At 66.2% G+C, this 12,247-nt stretch overlaps 3 protein-coding genes across 4 annotated transcripts; 2 read left to right on the top strand and 1 right to left on the bottom strand.

Annotated features, from left to right (window-relative positions):
* Window positions 1-1,240: 1,240 nt before the first annotated feature.
* On the top strand, window positions 1,241-3,098 carry RDH8 (retinol dehydrogenase 8). The gene is made up of 6 exons (XM_082781841.1): window positions 1,241-1,353; window positions 1,843-2,004; window positions 2,091-2,270; window positions 2,354-2,447; window positions 2,533-2,716; window positions 2,821-3,098. The coding sequence occupies exons 1-6, from the start codon at window positions 1,248-1,250 to the stop codon at window positions 3,043-3,045; spliced, it is 951 nt and encodes a 316-aa protein (XP_082637967.1). The 5' UTR covers window positions 1,241-1,247; the 3' UTR covers window positions 3,046-3,098.
* Window positions 3,099-4,357: 1,259 nt separating this feature from the next.
* On the top strand, window positions 4,358-9,429 carry LOC309889043 (uncharacterized protein). The gene is made up of 13 exons (XM_082781719.1): window positions 4,358-4,427; window positions 5,225-5,395; window positions 5,492-5,593; window positions 5,806-5,856; window positions 5,938-6,108; window positions 6,186-6,262; window positions 6,361-6,468; window positions 6,540-6,663; window positions 6,764-6,842; window positions 6,930-7,059; window positions 7,145-7,302; window positions 7,507-7,804; window positions 8,353-9,429. Exons 1-13 carry the CDS (start codon window positions 4,410-4,412, stop codon window positions 9,410-9,412), a joined length of 2,547 nt encoding a protein of 848 aa, XP_082637845.1. The 5' UTR covers window positions 4,358-4,409; the 3' UTR covers window positions 9,413-9,429.
* An 89-nt stretch (window positions 9,430-9,518) lies between these two features.
* Window positions 9,519-12,146, bottom strand: EIF3G (eukaryotic translation initiation factor 3 subunit G; the record flags this gene model as incomplete). 2 transcript variants are annotated; one of them, XM_082781757.1, is made up of 11 exons in its annotated part: window positions 12,057-12,146; window positions 11,762-11,811; window positions 11,224-11,316; window positions 11,045-11,133; window positions 10,905-10,964; window positions 10,627-10,731; window positions 10,351-10,540; window positions 10,134-10,241; window positions 9,918-10,054; window positions 9,708-9,814; window positions 9,519-9,591 (listed from the first exon to the last, which is right to left on the bottom strand). In XM_082781757.1, the coding sequence occupies exons 1-11, from the start codon at window positions 12,074-12,076 to the stop codon at window positions 9,576-9,578; spliced, it is 975 nt and encodes a 324-aa protein (XP_082637883.1). In that variant the 5' UTR covers window positions 12,077-12,146. The 2 variants fall into 2 exon arrangements, with proteins under 2 accessions (XP_082637883.1, XP_082637884.1); XM_082781758.1 differs by lacking the exon at window positions 9,519-9,591 and having other exon boundaries at window positions 9,704-9,814.
* Between the last annotated feature and the right edge of the window lie 101 nt (window positions 12,147-12,247).

Here is a 12,247-nt window from a genome sequence, read left to right as displayed (position 1 = left end):
CCCATGGGGAGGTTTTGGGGTGCACTGCCCCCCCCCGGGGTAGATTTGGGGGTACAAGACCCCCCCACACAGGTAGGTTTAGAGGCACTTGTCCCCCACCCCACTCCCAGCCCCACAAGCAGGTTTTGGGCACGCAAAACCCCAAATGAGGAGGTTTGGGGGTGCAAAATTGCCCCCTATGGGGAGGTTTGGGGGTGCACTGCCCCCTCCCGGGCAGATTTGGGGGTACAAGACCCCCCCCCAAGTAGGTTTAGAGGCACATGTTCCCCACCCCACTCCCAGCCCCACAAGCAGGTTTGGGGCACACAAAACCCCAAATGGGGAGGTTTGGATGTGCACTGCACCCTCCCGGGCAGATTTGGGGGTGCAGGACCCCCCCATGGGCATATTTGGGGGTACAAGATCCCCCCCCCCAGGCAGGTTTAGAGGTGCTGAGCCCCTCATCCTACTCTGACCCCATGGGCAGGTTTAGGGGTTCAAAAAAAACCCCACAAAAGAGCAGCTTTGGGGGTGCAAGACACCCCCCCCCGCCAGGTTTGGGGGTGCACCCCCCCCCCGAAACAGCCAAATTTAGGGCTGCAAGACCCCAAATCACTTCCAGCCCCCCAGCGAGGACAGCAGGATCGGGAACGCGCACCCCCCAACCCCACTGCCAGCCCCACAGCGAGGTTTTGGGGTGCACAGCCCCCCCCCCCTATGGTGCTCCCAACCCCACAGCAAAGCCTGGAGGGTTAAAGGGGGGGGGGATTTGGGGGCGCCCGGCCCCACACCACAGCTGCCGCTCGCCCGTGCTGGCCCCCGGGGCCCGGCTGGCCGCAGCCACCCCATTGCCTCATCGCCTGAGTCACGGCCCCGCTGACCCCATTTTCCCATTTCCTGGCAAATATTTACCATGGTTTCTGCAGTAACAGGGCCCCCCCCGGACGCCCCCCGGCCTTTGAGCCGAGCCCCCCGACCCCATATGGCACCGCAGCCCCCTCCCCAACCCCATGGGCACCTTGTGGCAGCGCCCCTAAACCACCCCGGGGGGGGATATGGGGTCCCCGTGGCAGCACCTCGCTATAGGGCCGCAGCGCCGCGTGCCCCCGTTTGGGGTTTTTATTTGTTTTTTGGGGGGGGGCTATGGGCAAAGGATGGGGGCTGGAGGCTGTGGGACCCCGCTATGGGCTCGGGGAGGCTGATCCCGCCGCCACGTGACGCCGGGTCCTGATCCCATAAGAGCCTTTGGACTCGAGGCCAGCGCAGCCATGGCCGGCCCCGCGCCCCGCACCGTCCTCGTCACTGGCTGCTCCTCCGGCATCGGCCTGGCCGTGGCCGTGAGGCTGGCGCAGGACCCCCAGCGCCGCTTCCAGGGTGAGGAGGGCGACCCTCGGCCCTAGAAATCCTTTTGGGGTCGGGAGGGCGAAGGGTTTGGGGTCCCACCTTGCTGCGCTCACCCCAACGAGGGCACCCTCGGGGTTTCTTCCTCCCCGTAGCGCCCCAAAAAATTTCACGCCCCCTTTCACCCAGGTGTCCCCCATGTGCTTGGGGACGCGAGGACACGGGGACAGGGACAGGGACGGGGTCGGGGACGGCACCTGCAGCACACACCACGCTTGGGGCCGGTGTTTGCAGCACCCGAGCGGACCCACACGGGGTCCCCGCACCCTATCCTCGACCCCATGCCCCCTGCTCGCCGCGTCCCCTCACCCCGTGCACCCCGTGGCCGACCCTACAGCGGGGATTAGTCTCCGGGAGAAGGATTTAGAGGCTTTAGAGTGTTACCAAAGCAGCTTAGGGGAAAAAGGCCGCCCGGGTTTGGCTCTCCAACCCTCGGCCCTACAACTGCGGGGTTCCCCGCAGTCATCGCCACCATGCGGGACCTGAGCAAGAAGGGGAAGCTGGAGGAGGCGGCGGGGTCGGCGCTGGGCAAGACGCTGAGCATCCAACGCCTCGATGTCTGCAGCGACAGCTCGGTGGCCGAGTGCTTGAGCAGCATCCCCGGGGGCCGGGTGGACGTGCTGGGTGAGGACAGCGGGGTTAAGAGGGGGTGTGTATGGGGGAAATGGGGACCAGGATTGGGTTCTGAGCCCCCTCCGGGGCCGCCGCAGTGAACAACGCCGGCGTGGGGCACGTGGGCCCCGTGGAGAGCATCAGCGTGGAGGAGATGAAGCGCGTCTTCGAGACCAATTTCTTCGGGGCGGTGAGGATGATCAAGGCCGTCCTGCCCGAGATGAAGCGGCGCCGCAGCGGCCACATCGTGGTGGTCAGCAGCGTCATGGGGCTGCAGGGTGAGGCCCCGAAGAGGGGGACGATGACGACCATGGTGGTTTTGGGGGGGGCTTCGCCCACCCCAGCCCCTCTTTTCCTTCAGGGATCGTCTTCAATGACGTCTACGCCGCCTCCAAGTTCGCCGTGGAGGGGTTTTGCGAGAGCCTGGCCGTGCAGCTGCTGCAGTTCAACGTCTTGTGAGCACCAGGAGACCTCAGGGGGGGAGAATAGGATCGGGGGGACCCCGCAGAGCCCCCGCCTGAGCTCTCCACACCCTTACAGCGTCTCCATGGTGGAGCCGGGCCCCGTCAACACCGACTTCGAGCTGAAGCTGATGGAGGAGGTGGCGCGCTCCGAATTCCCCGGCGCCGACGAGGCCACGGTGCGGTACTTCAAGGACGTCTACCTGCCGGCCTCCCACGAGATCTTCGCCACGCTGGGGCAGAGCCCGGCGGCCGTGGCCGAGGTGCGAGGAGGACGGGGTGGGAAGGGGGGGGACACGATTTGGGGCCATGCCTTCGAAGGGGACCCTCGGCGCCTCAAGGCTTAGGCGGCTTCATCCGTCCCCAGGCTATGGTGAGCGTCATCGGGGCGCGGCGGCCGGCGTTCCGCACGCAGACCAACGGGCTCTACACGCCGCTGGTGGCCCTCAAATACGCCGACCCCTCGGGGGACCTGTCGGTGGGCACCTACTACCGCCTCCTCTTCCACTACGGGACCCTCTTCCACCTCAGCATGGCCGTGCTGCGGTGCCTCACCTGCGGCTGCTTCCGCCGCAGGATCGCCCCGCTCTGAGCGCGGCGGGGGTCTTGCCGGGGAAAAAAAAAGGTGGGGGGGGGTCTTCGGACCAACGGCGGCCCCCCCCCCCTTTGTTGGGATTGGGGTTGGGGAGGTGGTGGGGGCGCTGCCCTGAGCACCCCGGTTGTGGGCAGGGGGGTGAAGGGATGGGAGAGGGGTGGGGGTCCTGCCGGGGCTCGGCCCTCTGAGGTGTGGGGAGGGGGTCGGGGAGGCTCGGGGGGCAGCGAGGAGGTGGGGAGGGGGCTTGGGGACCGGTGGGGGGAGGTTTTGGGGGGCCTCAAAGGGTTACAGGGCTTGGGGGGGGGGGGAACTGGAGGTATTGGGGCATTTCTGTGGGTTTTAGGGTGTTTGGGGGGCAGCTCTGAGGGGCTTTAGGTTCAGGGAACCCTAGGGCAACCCCAGGGGGGGTCTCTGTTTTTTTGGGGGGGGAAGCTTTGGGGGTTTTTAGGGGTGTTGGGGAGCCCTGAGGAGGCACGGGGGGGTCTGGGGTTGTTGGGTGTTTGGGGTAGTGCCAAGGGGAGGCCTGAGGGAGCTTGAGGGGGAGCTTGGGGGGCGCTGAAGGGGCTCTGGAGGGGTTTTGGGGAGTTCTGAGGGGGTTCTGAGGAGGTTGGGGAGATCTGGGGGGTGTCTGGGGGTGTTGGGGACCCCTGGGGGGGGCTCTGAGGATGTGGGGAAGGGGCTCTGGGGGTATTGGGGGAGTCCTGGGGGGACTTGGGGGATGTTGTGGAGTCCTGAGGGGGGCTCTGAGTGTGTTGGGAAGCCCTGGGGGGGCTTTGGGGGTTTTGGGGTGTTTGGAGTAGTGTCAGGGGGAGGTCTGGGGGGGTTCTGAGGGTACTGGGGAGCCCTGGGGGGGCTTTGGGGAACACTGAGGGGGGGTCTGAGGATATTGGGGAGCCCTGGGGGGACTTCAGGTGGCTCTGAGGAGGGGGGGCTGAGGATGTTGCTGGCTCTGGGGGTATTGGGGAGCCCCCAGGGGGGCTCTGAGGACGTTGTGGAGCCCCGAGGGGTTTTGGGGACCCCCGGGGGGGCTCCATTAAAGCTGTGACTTCGCCCCCCATTGCACTGAGCTTTGTGCTGGCGGCTACACGGGGGGGGGGGCTCGGAGCCGGGCCGGGGACCGGCTGAGAAACCCCCCCCGGTACCCCCGGGCCTCGGAGGCCTCCGGGGGGGATTTTTGGGGGGTGGGGGGGCCGCGTAACCATGGCAACAGGGGGGGCGGAACGCGAGGAGCGGGCTCGGGGGCGCGTCGGAGCGGGGGACCGGCCGGAAGTGACGCAACGGGGGAACGCTTCAAGGGTGGGCACCGGAAGTGGCGGCGGCCGCATGGTGGCGGCGGCGGCGGAGGAGGAGGCGGCGGGGAGATGGGGAGGCCCAGCAAGGTCCGGGGGGGGGGAAACGGGAACGGGACGGGGGGCACGGAACCGGGGAGGGGGTCGGGAACGGGACCGGGAGCGGGATTTGGGGGTCACGGGGCCGGGGGGAACCGGGGAAGGGGCTCGGGGCACCGGGACCGGGACCAGGCCTCGGGGAGGCGCTGGGCCTGGGGGGCTGGGGGGAGTGGGGGGGGTCGGGGTTGGGGCTGGGGGAAGCGGGGAAGGAACCGGGAACGGGTCTGGGGGAGTGGGGAGGGGCTGGGAGCAGGATCGGGGAAAGGACCGGGTCTCGGGGAAGCGGGGAGGGAACCGGGAGCCGGCCTCGGGGGCTGGGGAAGCGGGGAAGGGGCCTTGGGGAACGGCAAAGGGGCCGGGAGCCAGCTTCAGGGAGCGGGGAAGGGCTGGAATGGGGTGAAGGGACCCAAAATGGGCTGAAAGGGGGCAGGGAAGGGGCCAGGAGCGGGTCCTGGGAGCTATGGGGTAAGGGAAGGGACCGGGACCGGGCTTCAGGGAACGGGGAAAGGGCCGGGGGAACGGGAGGGGGCCAGGAGCAGGGAACCGGGGCAGGAACCGGGACCAGAACTCAGGGAACAGGCCAGGAACGGGCTTCACAAAATGGGGAAGGGGCAGGGCCATGCCTTAGAGAACGGGGAACCCAGAACCAGGCACCCCCCGGAGCACAGCACCCCCAGAACCGGGGCTCCGTCCTTCCCGGGGGGGAACACAGCATGGATTGGGGGGTCCCGGGGAGGGCTGCACCCCCTTTCCTGCCCCTTCCCGGTCCTGACCAGTTGCCCCCACAGACCAAGAACCAGAAGAAGGAGCGGGCGGCGGCGGTGCAGCAGGCGCAGCAGGACTTCGGCACCGTCCCCCACTCCTTTGTCTTCCACCGTGGCCGCGTGGGCAAGAACGTGCGCCAGCTCATCCTGGACGTGCGCAAGGTGATGGAGCCTTACACCGCCCGGGCCCTCAAGGTGAGCACGGGGACGGATCCTGCCCCGGTTACCGGGCTCACCGGGAACCTCCCGGGGGAAGGATTTCAAGGGTTTGCCCCTTTCCCCCCGCTGCAGGTGCGGAAAAAAAACTCGATGAAAGATTTCGTGGCTGTGGCCGGGCCGCTGGGGGTGACGCATTTTTTGGTCTTCAGCAAATCGACCTCCAGCATCAACTTCGTGAGTGGCTGCGGGTCTTTTTTTGGGGTGGGAGGGGACGATTTTGGGGGTGGATTTCCTCCCTCTGCTGGCAGCTGCAGCTGATGACAAACTCCTGCTGAGCCTCGGCGCTGATTTTGTGCAAAGTAAACGCACTGATGCGGCTGCGGCGCTCGCTCCGGGGGGTTGAAAGTCGCCTCCCCCCCTGCTCATCGTTCCCTTTTTCCCCGCAGAAGCTGTTTCGGCTGCCCGGGGGCCCGACGCTGACGTTCAAAGTGATGCAGGTGGGTGTCCCCGTGCGCTGATTCCACCCCTGTTGGGTCGTGGAGCAGCTCCTCATCGCCACCACCCCGTTGCCCCCGCAGTACTCGCTGATCAAGGACGTGGTCTCGTCCCTCAAACGGCACCGCATGCACGAGCAGCAGTTCACCCAGCACCCGCTGCTGGTGCTCAGCAATTTCGGCCTCCAGCAGATCCACGTCAAGCTGATGGCCAGCATGTTCCAGAACATGTTTCCCTCCATCAACGTCCACAAGGTGAGGCGGGTCCGACTCCGGGATCCCCCCCGCGGGGCTCGTTTCTCCTCCTAAAACTCCTCCTCCTCTGCCCGCAGGTCAACCTCAACAACATCAAGAGGTGTTTGCTCATCAGCTACGACGCCGAGACGCAGCTCCTGGATTTCCGACACTAGTAAGCACGGTGCTGTGTGCCTGGAAATCCTTTTTTCCCTCTCTTTTCCCTCACTGCTCGGCCCTGCTCACCTCCTCCTCCTCTTCCTCGCCCCGCAGCAGCGTGAAGGTGGTGCCCGTGGGCGTGAGCAAGGGCCTGAAGAAGCTGCTGCAGGAGAAATTCCCCAACATGAGCCGCTTGGAGGACATCAGCGAGCTGCTGGTGAAGTGCGTGCGGGGCCAGAAGGGTTCGGAGGCGCCTTCCTCCCGGCCCCAACGCTCCTCTTCCTCCCGGGCAGAGACATCAACCTGTCGGAGAGCGAGGCCGAGCAGGACGGGACCCACAACACCCTGGAGCTGCCTCAAGCCTACGCCGGCCGGGGCAACATGAAGGCTCAGCAGAGCGCCGTGCGCCTCACCGAGGTGCGTGGGGAGGACCCCGGCCTCCCGACGGCGCCGTGGAGGCCGCGATCGTCCCGGGGAGCTCGGGGCTGAGCTGATTTTCTGCTCCCGCCTCGCCTAGATCGGGCCCCGCATGACGCTGCAGCTCGTGAAGGTGGAGGAGGGCTTGGCGCAGGGCAACGTGCTCTTCCACAGCTTCAGTGAGTGGCGCCGGGCTTCTCCCTGCTGAGCCTCCGCTGTTGGGGGGGTTGAGGTCGGCGCCTGGAGCTCGGTTTTCTCCCCGGCAGTTCACAAAACGGAGGAGGAGGTGCAGGAGATCCTGGCGAGGAAGGAGGCGAAGCTGAAGCTGAAGACGGAGCGGCGGCAGCAGCAGGAGGCGGCCGTGGAGCGCAAGCGGCAGCAGCGGGAGGCTCACCGGTGAGGCGGGAGGGCAGGGAAGGGAGGAGAGGAGGAGGAGGCAGCGGGATCGGAGGCTGGTTGAGCACCAACAACGCTTTGGCAGGGAGAAAAGCCTCGCGGGGATCCGGAGGAAACGGCAGCAGGACGGCGACAGCGACGCCGAGGACCCCGGGGCGCCGGAGCAGCAGGATGCGGCCGGGCAGTCGGACGAGAGCGACGCCGAATATTACCGGCAGGAGCTGGGCCAGGAGCCCGACGAAGGTGAGTCCACGAGGGGCTGAGGCTCAGCCTCTCTTTTTTTCCTCCCTGCGTGGCTGATGAAGCGAAAAACCCTGAGCTTGCCGTGATCTCGGTTGCAAGTAAACGCGCTGACACCTCCCCCGGCGCCAACGCCGCCCGGCCAACCCCTCTGCCCCGCTAAACTTCCCCTTTTTGTGTTTTTATTTTCGGCATCCGCCCGCCCAGATCTCTTTCCCAACCGTGCCAAGAGGCCGCGAGGCCCCTCGGGCTCTGCCGTGCCACGGAAACGCCGGCGGCGCAGCCAGCAGGAGCAGCCCGGAGCCCCAAAACCTCGCCCGGTGGCACGAAAAAAGGGCCCGGCGCGGACGGACTCCAAGCCCCAAGGAGCAGCCGGGCGAAAAACGGGACGAGGAAGCGAGCGGCCGGCCCGGGAGGGACAGAAGCACGGCCCCAAGAGGCGAGGGAAGCTGTTGGCCAGGGGAAAAATCATTTTCAGGCGGCCCGGGCACGGCAAGAAGGGGAAGCGCTGAGGCTGCAGCCGCCTGCCACGCGTGGAGACTGTGGGGGGGAGAAGGAAGTGGGCACCGAGGGGGGGGGCCCTGCTCCTGCTCAATACACGCTTGGAACGAGCACGTGGTGCTGTGCTGGCCGTGGGGGGGGGGAGCGAAAACGCGGGGTCAGCTTAATTTAATTAAGGTGGGGCGTGATTTAATTGGGCAGAGCTCGAGCTGCCCGCTTGTGCCAGCAGGAAGGGGACGGGGCCGTCACGGCTGCGGTTTTGAGGTGGCTCGAGAAGGGGAAGCGCCCGTCCCTGCCCCGTTTCCTGAGCCTCGGTGCCCCGGGGTGGGGTGCTGGGAGGAAGAGGAGCACAAAGGGCACCGGGGACAGCGTGAGGAAGAGCACGGCTGCCACCTCGGAGGGGACGGTGAGCACTGGGAGCGGGCGCAGAGCCACAACGGGGTGAGTGGGACGAGTTTTGGGGCTGCGGGGACGCATCCTACCCCCCAAAAAACCCCAAAGGGGCTCGCTAATCCTCCCCAATCCGCCTCCAACCACCCCACGCTGAATCAGCGACCCTAAAACCACCCCCGGCATGGCCAACGCCACCTCGGGCAGCCCCTGCACCAACTTCAGCCGCTCGCAGGAGGCGCTGTGGCCGGTGCTGGCGGCCCAATTCCCCCTGGCCCTGCTGGGCAACGCCTTGGCCGTGTTCCGCTTGGCCCGCGAACGCCCGTGGCCGGCGCCCGTGGTTTATTCCTTCCACCTCTCCGTCAGCGGCGCCCTCTACTCGCTCTCTCTGCCCGCCCTGGCGGCTTATTACCGGCCTCCCAAACGCTGGAGCTACGGCGCCGCGCTCTGCAAGCTCGAACGTTTCCTCTTCAACTGCAACCTCTACGGCAGCACCTTCTTCGTCGCCTGCATCAGCCTCAACCGCTACCTGGGCATCGTTTACCCGCTGCGGCTCCACGGGCGGCTGCGTTCCCGGCACGCCCAAGCGCTGAGCGCGGCCGTCTGGGTGCTGGCCGCGGGGCTCTCAGCCCCCACGTTGGTTTTTTCGGAGCTGCAGGAGGAGGAGGGGACGGTGGAGTGCTTGGGGAGCGCGGCGCGGGAGCGCCTGCCCCGTTACATCCCCTACAGCCTGCTGCTGGCGGCGCTGGGCTGCGCGCTGCCCTTCCTGCTCACCGCCTTCTGCTACGGCGCCGTGGCCCGCGTGGTTTTTCGCAACCCGCACCTCAGCCCGCTGGAAAAACGCAGGATCGGGGTGCTGGTGGGGGCCAGCGTGGCCCTTTACGCCTTCTCCTACCTGCCCTACCACGTCTTCCGCAACCTCAACCTGTGGAGGCGCCGCCTGAGGCCGGCCCTGGAGGACTGCGGCGTCTCGCGGGCCGTCCACGCCGCCGCCCAGCTCGGCAAAATCCTCGTCAACTTCAACATCTGCCTGCACCCGCTGCTCTACGCCGCGCTGGCCGACAGCGTGCGTTGCTGCTGCTGCTGCTGCAAGGAGCAAGGGGAGAGCCTGGAGCTGCAGCCCCGGAGCGCGGCGGGAGCACGGAACGGGGACACGGCCCCGCCGCAGGGCGCCACGAGGCCCTCGGGTGAACGTTTTCCACCCGGAGAGGTGGGGGAGTAAAGGTTAAATCGTCAGCGTTGCGTCGTGGTGCGACTTTTGGGGTGAAATTGCTTGTTTTTTTTAGGCTAAAAAGCTTAGGAGGGTAGAAACAGAGGACGCGGCGGCGTAGTGCTGTAGTATTTTTATTTCGAGGGGCCTGCTGCGCAGAGGGGAGGCAGCGGGGTCAGTTGGTGGAGGGTCTGCGGAGGAAAAAAAATGATGGGGTGAGGATGGGAGCAGCCAGAGGCAAGCCCCCAGCATCCCTAGGTGCCCCCCCAGCACCCTTGGGTGCCCCCCAGCACCCTCCCGTACTCACTTGGCCCATTCCACGTTGAGGATCAGGTGGTCGTAGCCGAAACCAGACACCCCGGCGATGGCACGGGCCGCGTCCTCGCGGCGGTGGAAGCTGATGAAGGCAAAACCCTTGGGGAAAAAAAACGAGGGAGAGGGGTGAGGAGGAGGAAGAGGAGGTGTGGAGGAAGAACAGGGAGGGGTGGCGGCCCCCAAAAATCCCTCCTGACCCCACCTTGGACTGCCCCGTGGCCTTGTCCTTGGCCAGGTAGATCCTGGAGATGGAGCCGAAGGGGCGGAAGAGCTCCTGCAGGTCGGTCTCACGCGTGTCCTCGGACAGGTTGGTGACGCGGATGGTGGCGTTGTCGTCGGCTGGGGGGACAGGGGAGGCTCAGGGGGGAGCAGAGGACACTCGGGGGGGACACAGGAGGCCGAGGAGGCCGAGCCTTACCCCTGCGGTTGGGCTGCATGGACTCCCCGCGGCGGCTGGCGCCGTCCCTCAGGCTGGGCGGCACGTACTTGCCCGTCTTGCTCTGCTGAGCCTGCACCGGCTCCGGCTCTGCGGGCAAAAAAAAAACAAAAAAACAACAGGAGGCCTGATAAAACCCCAACCGCCCCAAAATTCGGGCAGGGGAGAGCCCCCAGAGGAAGGATTCGGGGTGCCGTACCTCCGGGCAGCTTCTCCTTCTCGCCCGTGGACAGCCCCAGCTGCTCGGCCAGCTCCTTCTGCATGGGGCCCAGCGTGTCCTTGTAGGGGCAGCGCGTGGTCCAGTGGTCGCCCTTGCAGATGCGGCACGAGACGATCTTCTGGCCCTTCAGCTTGTTCATCGGGTCCTCCTCCTCTTGGCAGTTGAGGTCCTGGGCGCAAGGAGAGGGGCTCAGCACCTTTTGGGCCCGTTTAGGGGCTCCCCGGGGTGTCCCCCCGCCTCGTCCCCCAGCCTCACCTCCTTGCTCGTGATGAACGTCATGAAGACGTCGTCGCTCACGGTGGTGGTGGCCACGTTCGGGCCGGGGGCGTCGAACTCCGAGTTGCCAAATTTTTTCCAGTTCTGGGGAAAAACGAGGCAGATTGGGAAGTTTTCCTCACTCACGCTCCCTTCCCAAACCATTCCAAACGCAGACCGGGTAAAAAACAGCAGCTCCTGGAGCGCTGCCTTCTGCTTTTCCCTTTCTACGGAAGAAAATCCATCCTGCTGCTACCCTCACCACAAAAAACTCTCACCTTCCGACGTGCCACCGCCTTGGAGGCCTTCCTGGTTTCGATGCGGAAGGTGCGGATGATCTGGGGAAGGGTCACAGAGACAATTAACACCCCCAAAAGCAACAAGGGGGAGAGAGACAGCAAGGAGAGGCCCCACTCACCTTCACCTTCCTCCCATCCTCCTCCTCGCGGTACTCCGTGATGGTCTTGATGTTGCCATTGATGAGCTCCTTCGGGGAGGGCAGCGGGCCTGCGGGGTGGGGAGCAGTGACTGGGCTGCCCGGGGGGGTTTAAGGGCAGGGGAAGAGCCCCCCCCCTGGGGATTTTAGGCAGCTCTTACCTCCCTTCAGCAGCTCGGCCTCAGCGCTCAGGCTCCCCCCGAGCACCCCTGTCAGGGGGATGTCCTTCAGCAGCTCGCTGGTGATGCATTTGTCTGTGGGAAGAGAAGTGGAAAATCATCGCTGCCAGGGTTTGGAGTGAGCAAAGCAAAGGGGGAAAGCACCCTGCTGCTTTTGTGGGGTCTGATCGCTGGTTTTATGGGATCGTGGCAAGCAGAGCCTCTCCCAGTAGGGAGGAGAGGAGCCCCACGCTCTCTTCTGGGCACAAAAAAAGCCGAAAAGCTTTAAAATTGCAACAATCAGGCTTCCTCCGCCCCTAAAATGGGCGACATATGGGTGGTGAGAGGAGCGCTGCTCTCTGTCATGGCTCGCACACAGCCCGCTCCCTCTCTCAGTCCTGGAAACCAAGGTTGGGAGCCCCGAACCGAGCCCTGCGGGGGATTTGAGGGGAATTTGAGCTTTTTTTCTTGAGAAAAAAAATCAGGGGGGCGGCGGGGGGAGGGCAGGGAAGCCGCCCCCCCCCCCGCCCCGATCACTCACCGTCTTCTCCTCCCTCCTCTTCCACCTGGTCGGCCCAGCTGGGCTTCGAGCTGCGGACACAGCACAGCGTCAGGCGCCGGCCCCGCTCCCCCCTCCGCCATTTTGAGGCCCCCAAGCCCCCCCCCCCCCCCCCCCCCCCGGGCTCCGTCCCTGGGCCCCGACTCCCCGCCGCTTCCCTCCAATGCCCCCCCACGAGCCCCGATTCCCTCCCCCGGCCCCCGATTCCGCTTCCCGAGCCCCGCTCCCCCCCTTCAGGCCCCCTCCCGCCGCCCCGGGCCCGGCCCCGCTCCCTCACTCGTAGTCGCCCGTCGGCATCGCCCCGCCGCCTCCCTCACGCGTCCCCACCGGAAGGGAAGCGCTTCACTTCCGGCCAGCCGGGCCTCACTTCCGGTGCCGGGAGCCGGCAGCGCGGTGCATGCCGGGAAGCGGTTGCTAAGCAACGGCCCGCGGGGGGGGGGGGATTGAGGCCTACTGCGCCCCCCCGAA

The sequence above is a fragment of the Aythya marila genome, assembly GCF_965140915.1.
Source record: "Aythya marila genome assembly, chromosome: 32".
Lineage (NCBI taxonomy): Eukaryota > Metazoa > Chordata > Aves > Anseriformes > Anatidae > Aythya > Aythya marila.
The sequence above is the reverse complement of the archived record's forward strand: the minus strand, read 5'-3'. Positions and strand labels throughout refer to the sequence as shown.